At 37.3% G+C, this 14,098-nt stretch overlaps 2 protein-coding genes and 1 long non-coding RNA gene across 6 annotated transcripts in view; 1 reads left to right on the top strand and 2 right to left on the bottom strand.

Annotated features, from left to right (window-relative positions):
• Positions 1–14,098, top strand: part of LOC105432504 (uncharacterized) — a 40,643-nt gene that overhangs the window by 17,758 nt on the left and 8,787 nt on the right. The window contains exon 5 of the mRNA XM_011647351.3: positions 2,349–2,428. Coding sequence (XP_011645653.1) covers positions 2,349–2,428 — 80 coding nt within the window. The remainder of the gene's footprint in view (positions 1–2,348; positions 2,429–14,098) is intronic.
• LOC148937960 (uncharacterized) overlaps positions 7,236–14,098 on the bottom strand; it is a 30,220-nt gene continuing 23,357 nt past the window's right edge. For all 4 annotated transcript variants that reach the window (XR_016141351.1, XR_016141350.1, XR_016141352.1 and 1 more), the window contains 4 exons: positions 8,586–8,636; positions 8,320–8,504; positions 7,825–7,874; positions 7,236–7,739 (listed from right to left, as the gene is read on the bottom strand). This is a non-coding gene — a long non-coding RNA (uncharacterized LOC148937960). The remainder of the gene's footprint in view (positions 7,740–7,824; positions 7,875–8,319; positions 8,505–8,585; positions 8,637–14,098) is intronic.
• Positions 8,691–9,542, bottom strand: LOC148937961 (uncharacterized). Its single transcript, XM_089085184.1, has 2 exons — positions 9,466–9,542; positions 8,691–9,021 (listed from the first exon to the last, which is right to left on the bottom strand). Exons 1-2 carry the CDS (start codon positions 9,540–9,542, stop codon positions 8,838–8,840), a joined length of 261 nt encoding a protein of 86 aa, XP_088941310.1. The 3' UTR covers positions 8,691–8,837.

Here is a 14,098-nt window from a genome sequence, read left to right as displayed (position 1 = left end):
TTGTATTACATTAATTTCGGTAATTCAAATCGGCGCAAAACATGCCGATTTTAAAATAAATATTGTAAATATAATACAGAATGTAACATAAAGTACATAAATAAAAATTTAAGATTGCTACGCGCGATTAAAAAGAGGCCGCATGCAGGCAATATCGTCTGATGAAATAACACTGAAGTTGCCACGTGAATTTAACGCGGAAACATATCGCGTATCGTTCGAATTTCAAGTCGTAATTCGCTATGTTTATGCACGCGCTCCCTTACCTTTTAGTAATTCGAAACAAGAGATGTCTTCTCTTCTCTCTCATAAGTTGTCACCTGCTGCATTCCTTGATCGAGCAGATATACAGATTTTTTTCTCTCTCTTTCTCTCTCAAACTTCATGGTTTGTCTATCTTCGTTAGTCTATCATCTTCCTTTCTTTCTCGGTTTCACCAGCCCTTTTTCACTCCCCCCTGACGTTCTAATATCGCATCGGGGTCAGTTCCGAGTTGAGAACGCTCGAAAACCGCTCCAACTAATTTGTAGCAAAGGTAGAAGGGACCGCGAGCTAATGAACTTATTATTAGATTTTTGGAATAGTCGGCTGCTACGACGACTTGATCGACTGATTGACCGGCCGTCCGAGCCGTTCTGTCAAACGGGAATGTGTCCGCGATACTTTCTGGGTCAGAGTTGTCAGAGAAAAGGACCGAAGACCGATCAATTATATTAATAAGTCGTAGAGTCGGTTCGGTCGCTTCATCTTCCGCTTTTTGTCCCGGCCCCACCGACATTTGGACAGCCATTTGCCACGCGAGGAGAGCGAGGAATCTCAGGGGGGATATGTTTTAAAAACATTATACACGCCGCCGTGAACATCAATCGCGCTGCGGGGCAACGATAATTAACAGAGAGATCTCTCGGTGTCGCCCACGCCTAATTAGAGCGCATTATACATGTATAATGAAGCGCTTAGTCGGTCCTTTAATTTTCCTGCCCGATGTCACGGTGGAAAACAAGATTGTAGAGACAAAGGATACCTCGCATACCGCCTCGTGAAGATTTTTATCGTTAATATCAGATGTGTCTTTTACTCTCCCGGTTTTATATATATTTACATATACAAAATTCCTTTGATTTGTACGTATGATATACGCTGATTTTTCCACTTTTATTAGCTTTTTAAAACCTTGGAAACATGTAAGATACCAAATACACGATTAGAGAATTTTTCTCAAAGAAGCAGTGAATTAAAAATTTAATTTTTCACAATACCGTTTATGGTCCTTCAACAATTAATTCTTTTTTCTGATTTATTACAGTTTTACTTTGCTTTTGTTTAAGACTGAGAATCGGAAATATTGAACTTGCGAAAGAATTTCTTACGCATTATCGATGGTCGAGGAAAAGAAAATAAGTTCGAGATAGCCATTAAGCGCAATAGTGCACGATCACTAGGATTGAGTTTCTAATATCTCGCTAAAAGCAAAGTCAAAAAGATTGATTATTATGACGTGATCTGTCATCAGGGTGGAAAAACGAGTAGTAACTATTATCTGACATCACTCGGGTTAGAGTTACGCTAAGTTATTATTGTTATTGTTATGCGATTTTTTTACTCTATATATATATATATATATATATATATATTATAGTTGATAGTAAATGTTAATTTTACATACATATTTTGTGCAAAAATATCGCATCGTTTTTTTTATTAATTCTCGTACTATTCTATTCTATTCTATTTTTTAATTATTAGATTTGTAATGTTGTTTATATTTTTTTCTACAATTATTTATATTTAGTAGTCTGCTTCGCAATTAGACTTGTTAGTATCGTGTTTGAGATTCGAAAGTATTAACCATAGAGACAGAAGAGAAAGATTCATGAATATGCAACTCTCTTTCGTTGTTGCCCCTAGGCGAACATGCGTGTACTAAGGAATATTTTTCGAGATACAAATGACTGTGAATCTCTCTTTCATTCGTGTCGATTAGTCTACCGGATCGTATATTTCTTTTCCGCCCTTGCAAATTTTCGCATGTAATGATTTCGATTGTTTCGATTGTTTCGGTTTCCGAACGTTTCGGTTTACGTAATATTCGAATGACACGCTCGCACTTAGAGACGTATGATTATCCGCATTGTTTGTAATTGATGGTTTTATGTGTGATAATTAGCGATGCTAATGAGTTCGCCGGGGCGGTTTAACAGGACAATAGCTTGGTCGATCAAATTATATGCGCGTTCAATTCAATACGTGTTCTATTAATGCATCTGCGTTTCATGCGGCGGAGAATATTCTGCTTTCATTACGCAACAATATGCATGCGATTGTTTATGTTAACGGTTCTGTTGTAGGAATTTACAAATGCCGGCATTAAATACGAGAAGATTGCTATACCAGGGAGGAAGATTCCGCCTATGGACATAATTACAAAGTAAGTTAAGTATATCATTTTTATTTAAAATGCTAGATGCATTTTTACATAACTGCAATAATATACGTATTACCTCATCTTCACGATATTTACGTTTATTAAATTTATAATAATATCGGTCATAAAAAAATTTTTATTTAGGATATATTTCTGAAAATTACAAATTTGTGCAAATATACGTAATCTTAACGTAATCTTTCTTTGTATTGTAATTTTAAAAAGTTTAGAAAAATTGACTTGAATTAAAAAGAAAGATTGCTCCGACATGAAATAATTGTCCATTGAATCGTAATAGACTCCACTAACATCGGATTTAATGTCAGGCACGCGTGCAAGACAACGCGAAGCTTTTCTGGCACGACTTGCGTTAACCTTTAGCTTAATGCCAATCGTATTTCACATTTATTATCTCTTCACGGCGATTGGCGATTGATCAGCGCGCGATTCGCATAGCGCAGGTGACGGCCGGTTAATCATTCGCCCGCAAATCATGTTACTTTAACAAGGAAGCCGAGTTCAGCGTGTACCGTTTTTCTGATTCTCAGCATTCCGCTGTCGAGAACCAGAGGCGAATATCGCATCAGAAATTTATTGCTCATCGTTCTTTCGTTCTCTCTTCCTTTTTCTCTCTTTGGACATTTTTGTCTGCTAATTTAGACCATAAACCGTCAGTTATACAGCGAATTGTTTTCCGGAATTTCTTAATTTATATTGCGGCGAATAATGAATTTATTTACGATTGATCTTATACGACGAGCATCTCGATAATTTTTTTTAGCTTTAATTAGTCATCAAAAATGAATGATGATGCAACTTTCTCTACTTTAGCTTTGTTATACAGACGTGGTTTTTGAAACAATGAGGAAATGATTTTCAATTTTCATTGCGTCCTTTGATATCTTTAATCGAAGATATATATAAATATTTAAAACTATGGAAATATTTTTATTGCTATTTTTAATAAGTTGTAACGTTAATAGAAAAGCTATAGAAAATTACAATTTTAAAATTGTATTTTGAAAAGATTATTTGGAAAAAGTAATAGAGTAATATTATCTTTCGCAATTTTAAAATTATCTTTACACTTGCAGAAAGTAAGGAATGAAAGAAATTTATGTGGCTATCGATAGAATAACCATAACAATTCCGTGCTTCTTATCTTAATCGATTACGAAAGAGTTTGTGTACGAAAACGGAGGAAATGCAATTACTAAAATTCCCATCCAAAATCGTCGTTAGGTAGCCGGGAAAGGTTGAATAAAATTCTTGAAATTCTGATGACGTTCAAGATAACGTCCAATTCCTCGTACTTTGCTCGTACGGAATGGAGACGCGTGTTAACCTTTGCTCGGCGCCATCACGCGCACGCGTGTGGCTCTCCCGCTTCGGATGGTACATGCAAAACAGTCTGACGGGACTGGTCAGTCGACTAATTAACCGCAATAAATGTCCAATGATTTACCGAACATTGTGCACCGTGCCCATGCTCTTGCTCGTCTTCCGTTCCCTGTCTCTCTTCCGCTTTCCTCCTCTCTCCTCTGCTATATGCGTGCGAGGGATATCCCTGAGTGCTACACGGATAACGTATAAGGATTGCGTTATATGATCGAGGAAGAGTAATGCTCGAGTATCGTAATTAGCGGCGATTTCTTACGAGGTATAAAAACTATTTATTATTATGGTAATAAAGGTATTAATTATCGGTGTCCTGCCCCCGAGTGTTGGGAATGTTTGCGTTCGCGGAGAAATATGAAGACGTTCCACGGCGATATCCGTCGCAATTATTTCTCGCGGTGCGCGAGGGCGCTACTAAAAACATTCTCGTAAGTGCGTCGCGCGAAAAACGTGACACGTGCGTAAGCGCTTAACGATGTCGGACTGAATTTTTCGTCGGTTACCGCATTAAATGCCACATTTACTCCATTGATTTGGGAATATTTCATTAATGCGAGAACAATGTTTGACCACTCGGTCAGCCGGGCGCGGGTCAAAGGACGACCTTTCGCCCAATCACCCGACTTCTCGCTCTCCTCCCTCGGTCGTCGATCGGCCCGCACAAAGGACGCGATACCCGATTTGTATAATTCGAGGATAAAACGGTGATTCGCATCAACGGTTAATAGCCGGCAGGTATGCGAATAGCCTATCGCGCGGACGCCCGTCTGGTCCCGGCGTACCGCTCTTTTGTTAATCTCTTTGAGTGAGACCTGATGGCTTTGTGGCTCGGCTGTTGCGCGACGTGTAATTAACTGCATCCTTGATAGGATCGGATCGGTTACCGGTGCCGTGCCGCGGCCGAAATGGGGAAGAAAGAAAGAGAGACGGTGAAAGAGGCCTCGTAGTACTTTCGGAGGTGAAAACACTAGGCGCCACTTAATATCCTAGATATCCTTGAACTCTAATGAAAACGCGAAAGGACGACAAGGTGGAATTAGCGAATAAGAAGACCAAAACCGACTAAGCTGATGCCGTGAAAATCGCAAGAAGGTAGCAAAGAGGCTGCCTTTTACGTCGATCTTTCTCTGGATTTATCCTACTTGGCTTTTTGGTTGATCCTTCAGAGGACACGGTGCTCGTATCGGCAGAATTTATCAGGCAATAACGTTAACTTACACATCGACCGGAATTTCTTTTCTTTCACGCGTCTCCTCGTGTCACGCGTCTGGAAGATCGAAAGCGTTGATCCTTTGCCTCAAGGAAACCTTCGCGAATGCGTCTACGCGAAGCGCCGCGAAACGTGCCAAAAATAGCCTTACAGGCGGGCGCCTACGCTCGTTGGCATTCGAAAATGGTATTTGGAAGGTAAACGACATTTCCTTATTTCGCAGCGCTGTGTATTCAGGATTGGCGGTCGGTGATTAAAGGAGAAATCGTGGAGAAAGAACGGACTCTCGCTCATGACAGAGTTTTAAATTCGACGCGGCTAATTGCATACCTTGAATGGTCACTTAACTGGGTTCACGGCAACAAGTGTCTGCGTTTATTCGATAATTGATTTACTTGATTGGAAAAATTAATAAGAGGATATAAAATAAAGATATAAATTAAGCATATCGTTCTTTATATAAGGCAATTTCATATTGGTTGTGTGTTGGAAATTTTATTTCTTTGTAATAATTAAATCATAATGAATGTGTGTGTATGTGCGTGTGTGTGTGTATATATACATCCATCATGATTTAATAATTATGAAGAAAAATAAAATTTTCAAAACACAATAATATAAAATTGCTCTATAGAAAATATACATAAGTATATATATATATATATATATATATATATATATATATATAAAATTTTACATTTTAATTTGTAATGAAATAATATGACTTATAATAATTAAATCACACGCAAATACGAGGTTAATCTTATTATTTTTTGAGAAACTAACTGATAATTGGTTCTTACCGCATACGAGGTGCATGTTCAGTAGCATTTGCTCCAATGTAAGCCTGCTACCAACGATAATCATGTTGATAACTCATTAATTGAATGTGCAGCGAATTAAATAATTTCATGTGAAATGCAATATTAATTGAAACACGAACGTGTACAATGTAAGCCTGATATGAATGAATTTCTGAGATACTAAAATCTTGTACAACATAGATAAAATTCAATTTGAGACAAATAACATTATAATTAAATCGCATTTCTTTGTGATTTAAATTATAGCTATTAACATAATGTTACACATAGCTTTCATTCTTTAAATGACTTTAGCAAGCCAAAATAAAAAAAAAATTAAAATCTTAGAAATTTGTCCGCAAGTTTAGCAAGAAATCTTATTAGAAGGAGAGGTTCTTTAACTTTTTGAAGATCGCGCGAACATAAACGTCGACGACGTTTCTCTGAAAGATCGGCGATTGGTTCTCTTAGCGCTCGAGGCGAACCCATCTCAAATATTCTGACGTCTGGCGTCTCGGGGTTCCGGTGCACGCCGCGTAGAAATCATGGGGGAAGGCACGTTTTGGCAAATGATTGTGGGTGGTAAACTCGCGCGCGTTTCTCTTCCGTGCGCATAATGCGTTCGAGCGCGTGCACGTTGCTTCGTATTTCCGGTGCTGTTAATTCGGCTCGCTATGACCCGAGAGCTGAACGACGCCGCAGTTACAAGTTGTCCTCGAGGAGAAAGAAAGAGAGGAGAGGAGAGGAGAGGAGAGCAGAGAGAGAGAGAGAGAGAGATTTCTTGCCTCTCTTTGTTCTCTTGGCAAGCGTCTCGCATCGGGAACGACGAAGGAACGTGCGTACGCACGTCTCACGCTCGGGACCACCCGGGCGATCGCTTCATTACGTAAATTCGCCACCACTCGCGTCCTCCGTGTCTTCGCGTGCCCGTTTCGTCCATGCACGCGCCGTCTCGCCGCCCGTTCTTCGTGCGATCCGAGACAATGATGCTCAAAGGCGATTCCGTGCGAAATACTGACATAACGCGTTCTTCCAAGAATTGATCAGCTATTCTTAGTAAGAAGTGATAATGCATGTATAAAAATGTGTTCCTAGATATTAGTTCTTCTTATATTAGTTCTTCTTCTTAAATAAAATCTAGTCCTTGATTGCTGTTTAGAATTCCGAGTGCGCAGCACTCGATCTTCAAGGGTGTAAAAGTGAAATCTTATTATCCAATTAACTTTCTGATTTTATTTTAAAAAACAGTATTTAAAAAAAAATTGATCTCTACAAGATGTTTCTTTTCTGCTCTCAATTATTGACTTTTTTTTAATTTATATGTACATTAGGCATTTTTAATCAATTTAATTTGTTAAGATATTTTATTTTTGCTTACTGTAAGTTTTTTATCTATAAATTTCTGTAAAATTTAATTATAACTTTTATTTTTGAATGGGGATAGTCACATTTTTTAAAATCGAGTACATTTTAGAGTTAGATGCTTTATATGATGACAAATTGCGCACTTGGAAGATGGAATGACCGTGAAAACAGGCGTGTGCTGCCGAGTGCTGCCTTCCGTATATGACTCTGATTGAGAAACAGTCAGTCCGAGTGTTTGCGCAGTACTTCTACGATATCTTCGGTGTTCCGGGATCTGTACTGGGAGTACGGCCATACAAACATCGGTTAACCGTTCACCTACCTACGATCGCGCGGTCCATGCATTAAACATTCTCAAACATGAACGATCTTACGTCCGGCGGTGAGCTACCTTTGCTGATCCGTGTGAAGACACGTGGTCGTGAATTTCAAGCAAAACAGGACGTAAATTTTTGATGCAATTAATCGGCCACATGAGCCAAGGATTTTAACCGTTTTTTTGCTGTATTTTTTGCGTGTCGTGCATTCGTCTCAATATCTGAATACAATTCATTTACTATTTGCATTTAAGTCAAATATGGTCTGCATAATATAAAAATGTAAAGAAGTATGGGTATACATACTTGTGTAGATCAGTTAATTGCGTTCCGCAGCTATAGCGACGTTTTTATATCTGTTAAGAGAATGGGTTAGATTTCGTAATTTTATATAAGTTAAATGTTAATAAATATTTAAATGTTTATAGATATTTTAATTTATATTGATGGATTTAATTTATTTCCAATTTAAGAATTTAAAGACTTTTATCTTCCCGTCAAAATGTAGGACAACGAAAAAAAAAGAGTGACCTAAAACGCAAACATGGGTAAAAATCAGAGAAAACGAATTTATGGGCGGAAGAAAGGGCAGCCAAAAACTGTGGAGAGTAATAGAAAGGGCAGCTCTAGGTCAGCTTTAATCGCGATGATCACATACTTTGCTTTAAGAAATTTGATCAGAAATATTCTCGGGACACTAAATTTCATTTTGGACTCGAAAACTTATTGATGTCTCGAGACGTATTAAATTTATACACAAATCGGTATATCATAAATAGAAAGATGCGTTAAATTATTTACTCTCAAATATTTTCCAGGCGTAATTCTAGCCGTTCTAGGCGCGTATTGTTTGTAGCTCGATGGATATTGCGTCATTCTTGTGCGTCTCAATCCAGGAGGCATCATCATCATCCTCCTACGAGCAAGAGTCGGTTCGGAAATGTAGGTCGGACGTGTCGTGCTTCTCATTCGTGATAATCTTGTTGCTATTTTTGAAAAAATATAACAATTTTATCTAGAGGATAACAGATGAATATAATATGCATCGATCGTAAGAAGCAATTTACTATCCATATCTTCCTCGATGTCAACTTCCTCGACATCAGATACGGCGTCAACTGAAAGACAGAATTGATTAAATGATTAGATTAGATCATTATATTTTCATATTGATTCGTTTCAACAGAAATTAAAAAATTTCAAGTTAGAAACAATTTTGCGATAAAGAGAATAAAAATAAGTATTTTGCATTATATCTTACATTGTTATATTATATTTACATGATCATGTACTATTATTATGATTACACATGAATTTTTTTATTTACAATCAATTCGTCGTGGAACAACAGCCACTCCACTTGTAAGATCGTGCCTACGTGAGGTCCTTACACCTCGTGGAACACCACGTTGATAATCTCGTGGTAATTTTGGAGTTGATACATATTCTGGAAAGAACTCTTCCTCATATCGCGTGGATGTAAATCGATCTTCTGGAGTTAAACTTAATTGAAGAGTGTATGGAAATTTTTAATAAATTTAGAATTACATTTTATTTTAATTAGGAAAATATCTATTGTTATATGATAATTTGTATTACATTAAAAAAGATAATAGATCATTATAAATATATTTTTTTATAACCAATCTAACTTGTATTTAAAATGGCACAGATATATGCTTAAAATTTGATAAAAATGACAAAGAAAATTTTAATGCAGTCCAATGCGGTAATAAAAAATTTGTATTACATTTTTATTATGATGATGATTATATGTCGATATTTTTCATCAAATAATTACATTATTCATATTTTCTAATATATTGTTTTTGAAATTATTATATATTGACAATTATGTTATGTGTTTAAATAATTGGGTAGTTGTAGAATTAGGTACTTTAAATTTTAATATAATGTTAATGTAATAAATTCATATAGGTTACATACTCTTCAAACTCCGATAATGCAGTATAATATTCTTCTCTACTATTATTATTATAATTATCTGGCTCACAGGTACACATAATTATGGATTTTACGGAATAAATATGTATTTTTTAATTTTGAAAATGTGCCGAAAAGATTTGATAAATTTTAAAAAAATTACATGTCAAAACTGTAGTCTTACATTATGGCATCTGTCGATCAAGGACTATCGATTGCTTCTCACATCATCTTTCATGATATAAAATTTGTATAATATCAATAAGGCCTTCCCACTTGAAGATAGTTCTTAATCAGATACATTACATCTAGGTATTTGTATATCATGATTTTATATGCATAATAATTAATATATTTCTGAAAATTTAATAAATAATAATAAAAACAAAAAACTTTCAAAAATTAAAAATTATATTTAATTATTTTAAAATTATATTTTATTTTATTTCACATTTTATTTCACATTTTGTCGGATAGTGGTCATACATAGAAATAGCTAGGTACAATGCATTTGAAAGTAACTATTTTTAAACGAGAAGCCATTATTAATGCTTCCTACACATCGTATCTTTATAAATGGAAATTTGATTAAATTGATATTTTTAAAATTATTAATGCAAACTGGAATGAAATTGAAAGACAGCAAATTTTTAAATTAACTTCTTGCATTACATAATTTTACAAAATTTACTAATTTTACAAAATTTACTAATTTTACAAAAAAATAAAAGATTTAAATTGAAAACATAATCCTAAACACAAAGATCTTAAAGATTTTACGAAATGTATACACAAGTTAAATTAGATTTCATTTACGTTGACGTGAGTGACTTATGAATCATTCGAAAAACAAATCAACATTGACGATTAGATAAATTTTTATATCGATTAAACAATGCTTTTCTTTTTCCTTTTTTTTGACCGTCGTTTACATTAATTAATTGAAATCCGACGGAATAAAAAATTATTCACTTAACGGACCTCGAAAGCCTAACACTGTTCCACAGATAACCAACGCACGTCTGCGTGTCGAGAAACTTAAGCGCCACGATGTATTTATTTATCATCGTCTTAACGGATGGCAAAATTGTAACTATTTATTAGATTTAAATAGCAGCGTGCTGTTCTTCCGAGCGACGATCGAGTTTTTAGATAACCTGCCGTTGCGTAATCGCGCCGTCTTCCAGGCATAGACCGGTCGTGTGATCTCGGTGAAGTTACACGCACGCACGCACGCACGCACGCACGCACGCACGCACGCACGCACGCACGCACGCACGCACGCACGCACGCACGCACGCACGCACGCACGCACGCACGCACGCACGCACGCACGCACGCACGCACGCACGCACGCACGCACGCACGCACGCACGCACGCACGCACGCACGCACGCACGCACGCACGCAAGCAAACGGGCACGAGCATGTAGTACGGTGGGCGCGTGCGAAGGACCACACACCGTGCGATATTCAAATGAACACCACTTACGACCGACAATCGCGCTGCCATAAACGTCGTTTCGCGGTTTCACGGGCGCGTCTCCTTATTCCGGTCGTACTTCTCCGAGACACCCGCCATTTTTACGGTTTACACAAAACAGACTGGAGTTATCGGCCGCCTCATTTCTATACAGGCCCTGTAGTTAATTAGCAGCGATATCGCTTAGATTTGGAAAGATTTTAGAAGCGTTCCATTAACACTTTGGTTGCGGAAGATGATGTCCACAGTATATGATGATAACCCTATCCCAAATCTTATGTATATTATTTAAACTAAAATTATTTAAGAAAAATCATGGCTAAATAAAATTAATGTGTAAAATAAATTTATAAGGTTTAAAAACTACTACGATTTGCTAATACAAGTGAATAAAATTTTGTTTCAAATAAATAGAATTGAAGTGTTAAAATGGATTTTTAAAAGTGCTAATCTTGCTAGAGCACCAATACTGCATTAATACTAGAAAATATGTTCTATATTAATTTTTTTAATTCTTAAAAATCGAGAGTAATTGAGACAAATTATAAACGCGCGAAGTTATACAAGATAACAAGCGGAATTGCATTTAGCTATTTGCTAGTGACCGAATTGATTAGTTTGCGATCTCCAACATCGAAGCGCACAAGATAAATGACACTTCGCGATATTGAATAAAAAGGTAAACACTCGGTACGCGGTGAAATCTATGCATTCATAGCAGCTAACGCAGTAAAATATTCTTGGAAGGAATTCATCTTCTGGATAGATGACTAGTTTTATAAATATTGATGTCCGTTCGTCTTACATAGCGGGTCAGAGCTTTTGATTTTGAGCGTTTTTCGACGAGGACGACGTCGGAAATGACCATCGTGCTGATGATGCCGATGATGATGATGATGATGATGATGATGATGATGATGATGATGATCATGATAATGATGATGGAGCTGATTCTCGATATTGTGGTTCTTCGAGGGAGAACTCCTACCGGGTGGGGTGCGAAGCATCGTGTACAACGACACCTTCGCGTTCGCCTCGAATCTGTAATTCAAATCCGAAAGTCAAATTAATTTAACGCTCGTCATTTTTCACGTTTCGGCGGCGTCGCGCCGCGGCACGCGGAGTCCCGGCAGCTATCTTTCGATATTTCATGCCGGAGAAGGCCGTGCCCACTCCCACCGTGATAGATGCATCTCTCCGTGATTGTGCTGTCACGCTCTTGAAATGAGGAAGACGCGCCACGAATATTTCAAGTATTATAAATGCGCGGCCGTGAGAGCAAATGACAGTCAATGTTGCGCGTTATTCCGATACACGGTTTTTCAAATTTATCTCACTTCTTGCGCTGATTTTGCACAGGCGATGTATCTAAGATGTATGTACAGCTCGTGTCTTGTATCGCACGTGCGCTAATCATACAATTTTTCTCTGGGTTGCTCAAATTTCGTAGACTAGGTAAATGTACTTGAAACGTTCCTAAGAATAATGATGATGTTTTGTGATTTAATCTTATTGAGCCGTATTTATCCCCTCAAACGAGATGCTCCTATTTTGAGAATCATTATGAGTTAACAAGCCTCGCGGGTTATAAATATCTCTCACCTTATAACCCATCGATATTGAACGGTGGTTGAAATCAGTCGGCAAGCCGTGAATGAGTTAGTGTTAGTATAATCGCGTTAGCCTAATCGGTGCTGTAGGGAGTCCGTTTCGAAGTTGAAAGGGACCAAAGGCACTAAAACGGTCCTATTAAGCCTCTATAGACCGCCACAATTGGGCCACCCAATCCCCGTACAATAACAATAGTAACTTTTCGAGGAACCGTCTATCTGGTTTTGTGAAGGGGATTGAAACGATTTTATGCTTGTCACCATTATTCTCATTTCCTCAAAAATTAACACATTTCTTAAATTTACCTTATCACAAGAATTTTATGTAACAATCTCTTAGATTACTAATCAATTTTAGGATGCAAAAAGTTTTTGATAGAGATAAATATCATGAAATCATGTCTCTAAAATTTGATAACGAAAGTATTACATATTATTAAAGCTATCCAAGAAAAATTGGTTTTACGTTGATACCAATTTTTATCTGAACACGATACAACATTACGCGGTACGTAACGATAGAATATTTCTAAATTTTTTTTTTTTAAGAATGCGAGAAAAATACGTGAACATAATTTATCGAGCAATCGAAGTAGGCTTAATCCGTTAACAAATTCTTTCCCTTCCCCGCTCTCGGCGACGGTGGTGAAGGGAAGCCGACGTGACGCATGACTGCATCCTCGTAAATTATTATATAAGCGCCACCCTATTTCCGAATCTGCGAAGTTTCAGAAATCTCTTTCTCGTCTCTCCATTTCTCCTGCCTTCTATCCCATAGATCACAAAGAAGCCGCTGGTAAGTTCACGGTAAAGTTTATAGGAGACAAAAGGGGAAATGTGTTGCCCGCTGAAAAATCGCCGGCGCTGCAGCTATTATTAATCCGCGTCGGAAACGCGTGAGCGCCGTTGCGACATGTTTTCATGACATAATTCGGAATCGATTTAACTTCTTAGCGCCCCTGCGTGACGCGTAAAGGATTCTTACTGCACCCGCCCGTAACTCAGAACGTACAGCGTCCCGGCTCTTAAGTCTCATTACCATACTCCTTCGTTTGCCGCTCGGGTTCTGCATACCTATTACATAGCTATTACACTGCCGGTTTGCTCGACCGGTTACCGGTATCTGAATATTTATTTAGCCGATTACTTTTTTCATCGGCTCCGGGGGAAATTCGATCGCCGTCGCGCTGACTGCTTCGTAAAATTATGGGCAGCGAATGAAGGACGGATAAGAGGCTGCTGTCCTTTCAAAGGCGGCGCAGTTATTACGCTTATATTATTACGGATCATACGGTTAGATTTAGTTGAAATAATTTAACTAAATATAATCCATGTAAATAATTAAATGGCAAATATGTTTTTAGTTGTTAAACTAATGAATAAAATATACAAGTGGATTAATGAGAATGCGCGGTAATTAGCGCGCAAATTGTCGATGTATAAAAATATATTTTTCACAGGAAAGTCTTTTTAGCTGGCTCCGGTCATGTAAAATTTTATATAAATTTAAATCATTAAAAATCATTAGATTCTTTCTTGATAA

This window comes from Pogonomyrmex barbatus, unplaced genomic scaffold (assembly GCF_055798465.1).
Source record: "Pogonomyrmex barbatus isolate J1 unplaced genomic scaffold, ASM5579846v1 scaffold1, whole genome shotgun sequence".
NCBI lineage: Eukaryota > Metazoa > Arthropoda > Insecta > Hymenoptera > Formicidae > Pogonomyrmex > Pogonomyrmex barbatus.
The sequence above is the reverse complement of the archived record's forward strand: the minus strand, read 5'-3'. Positions and strand labels throughout refer to the sequence as shown.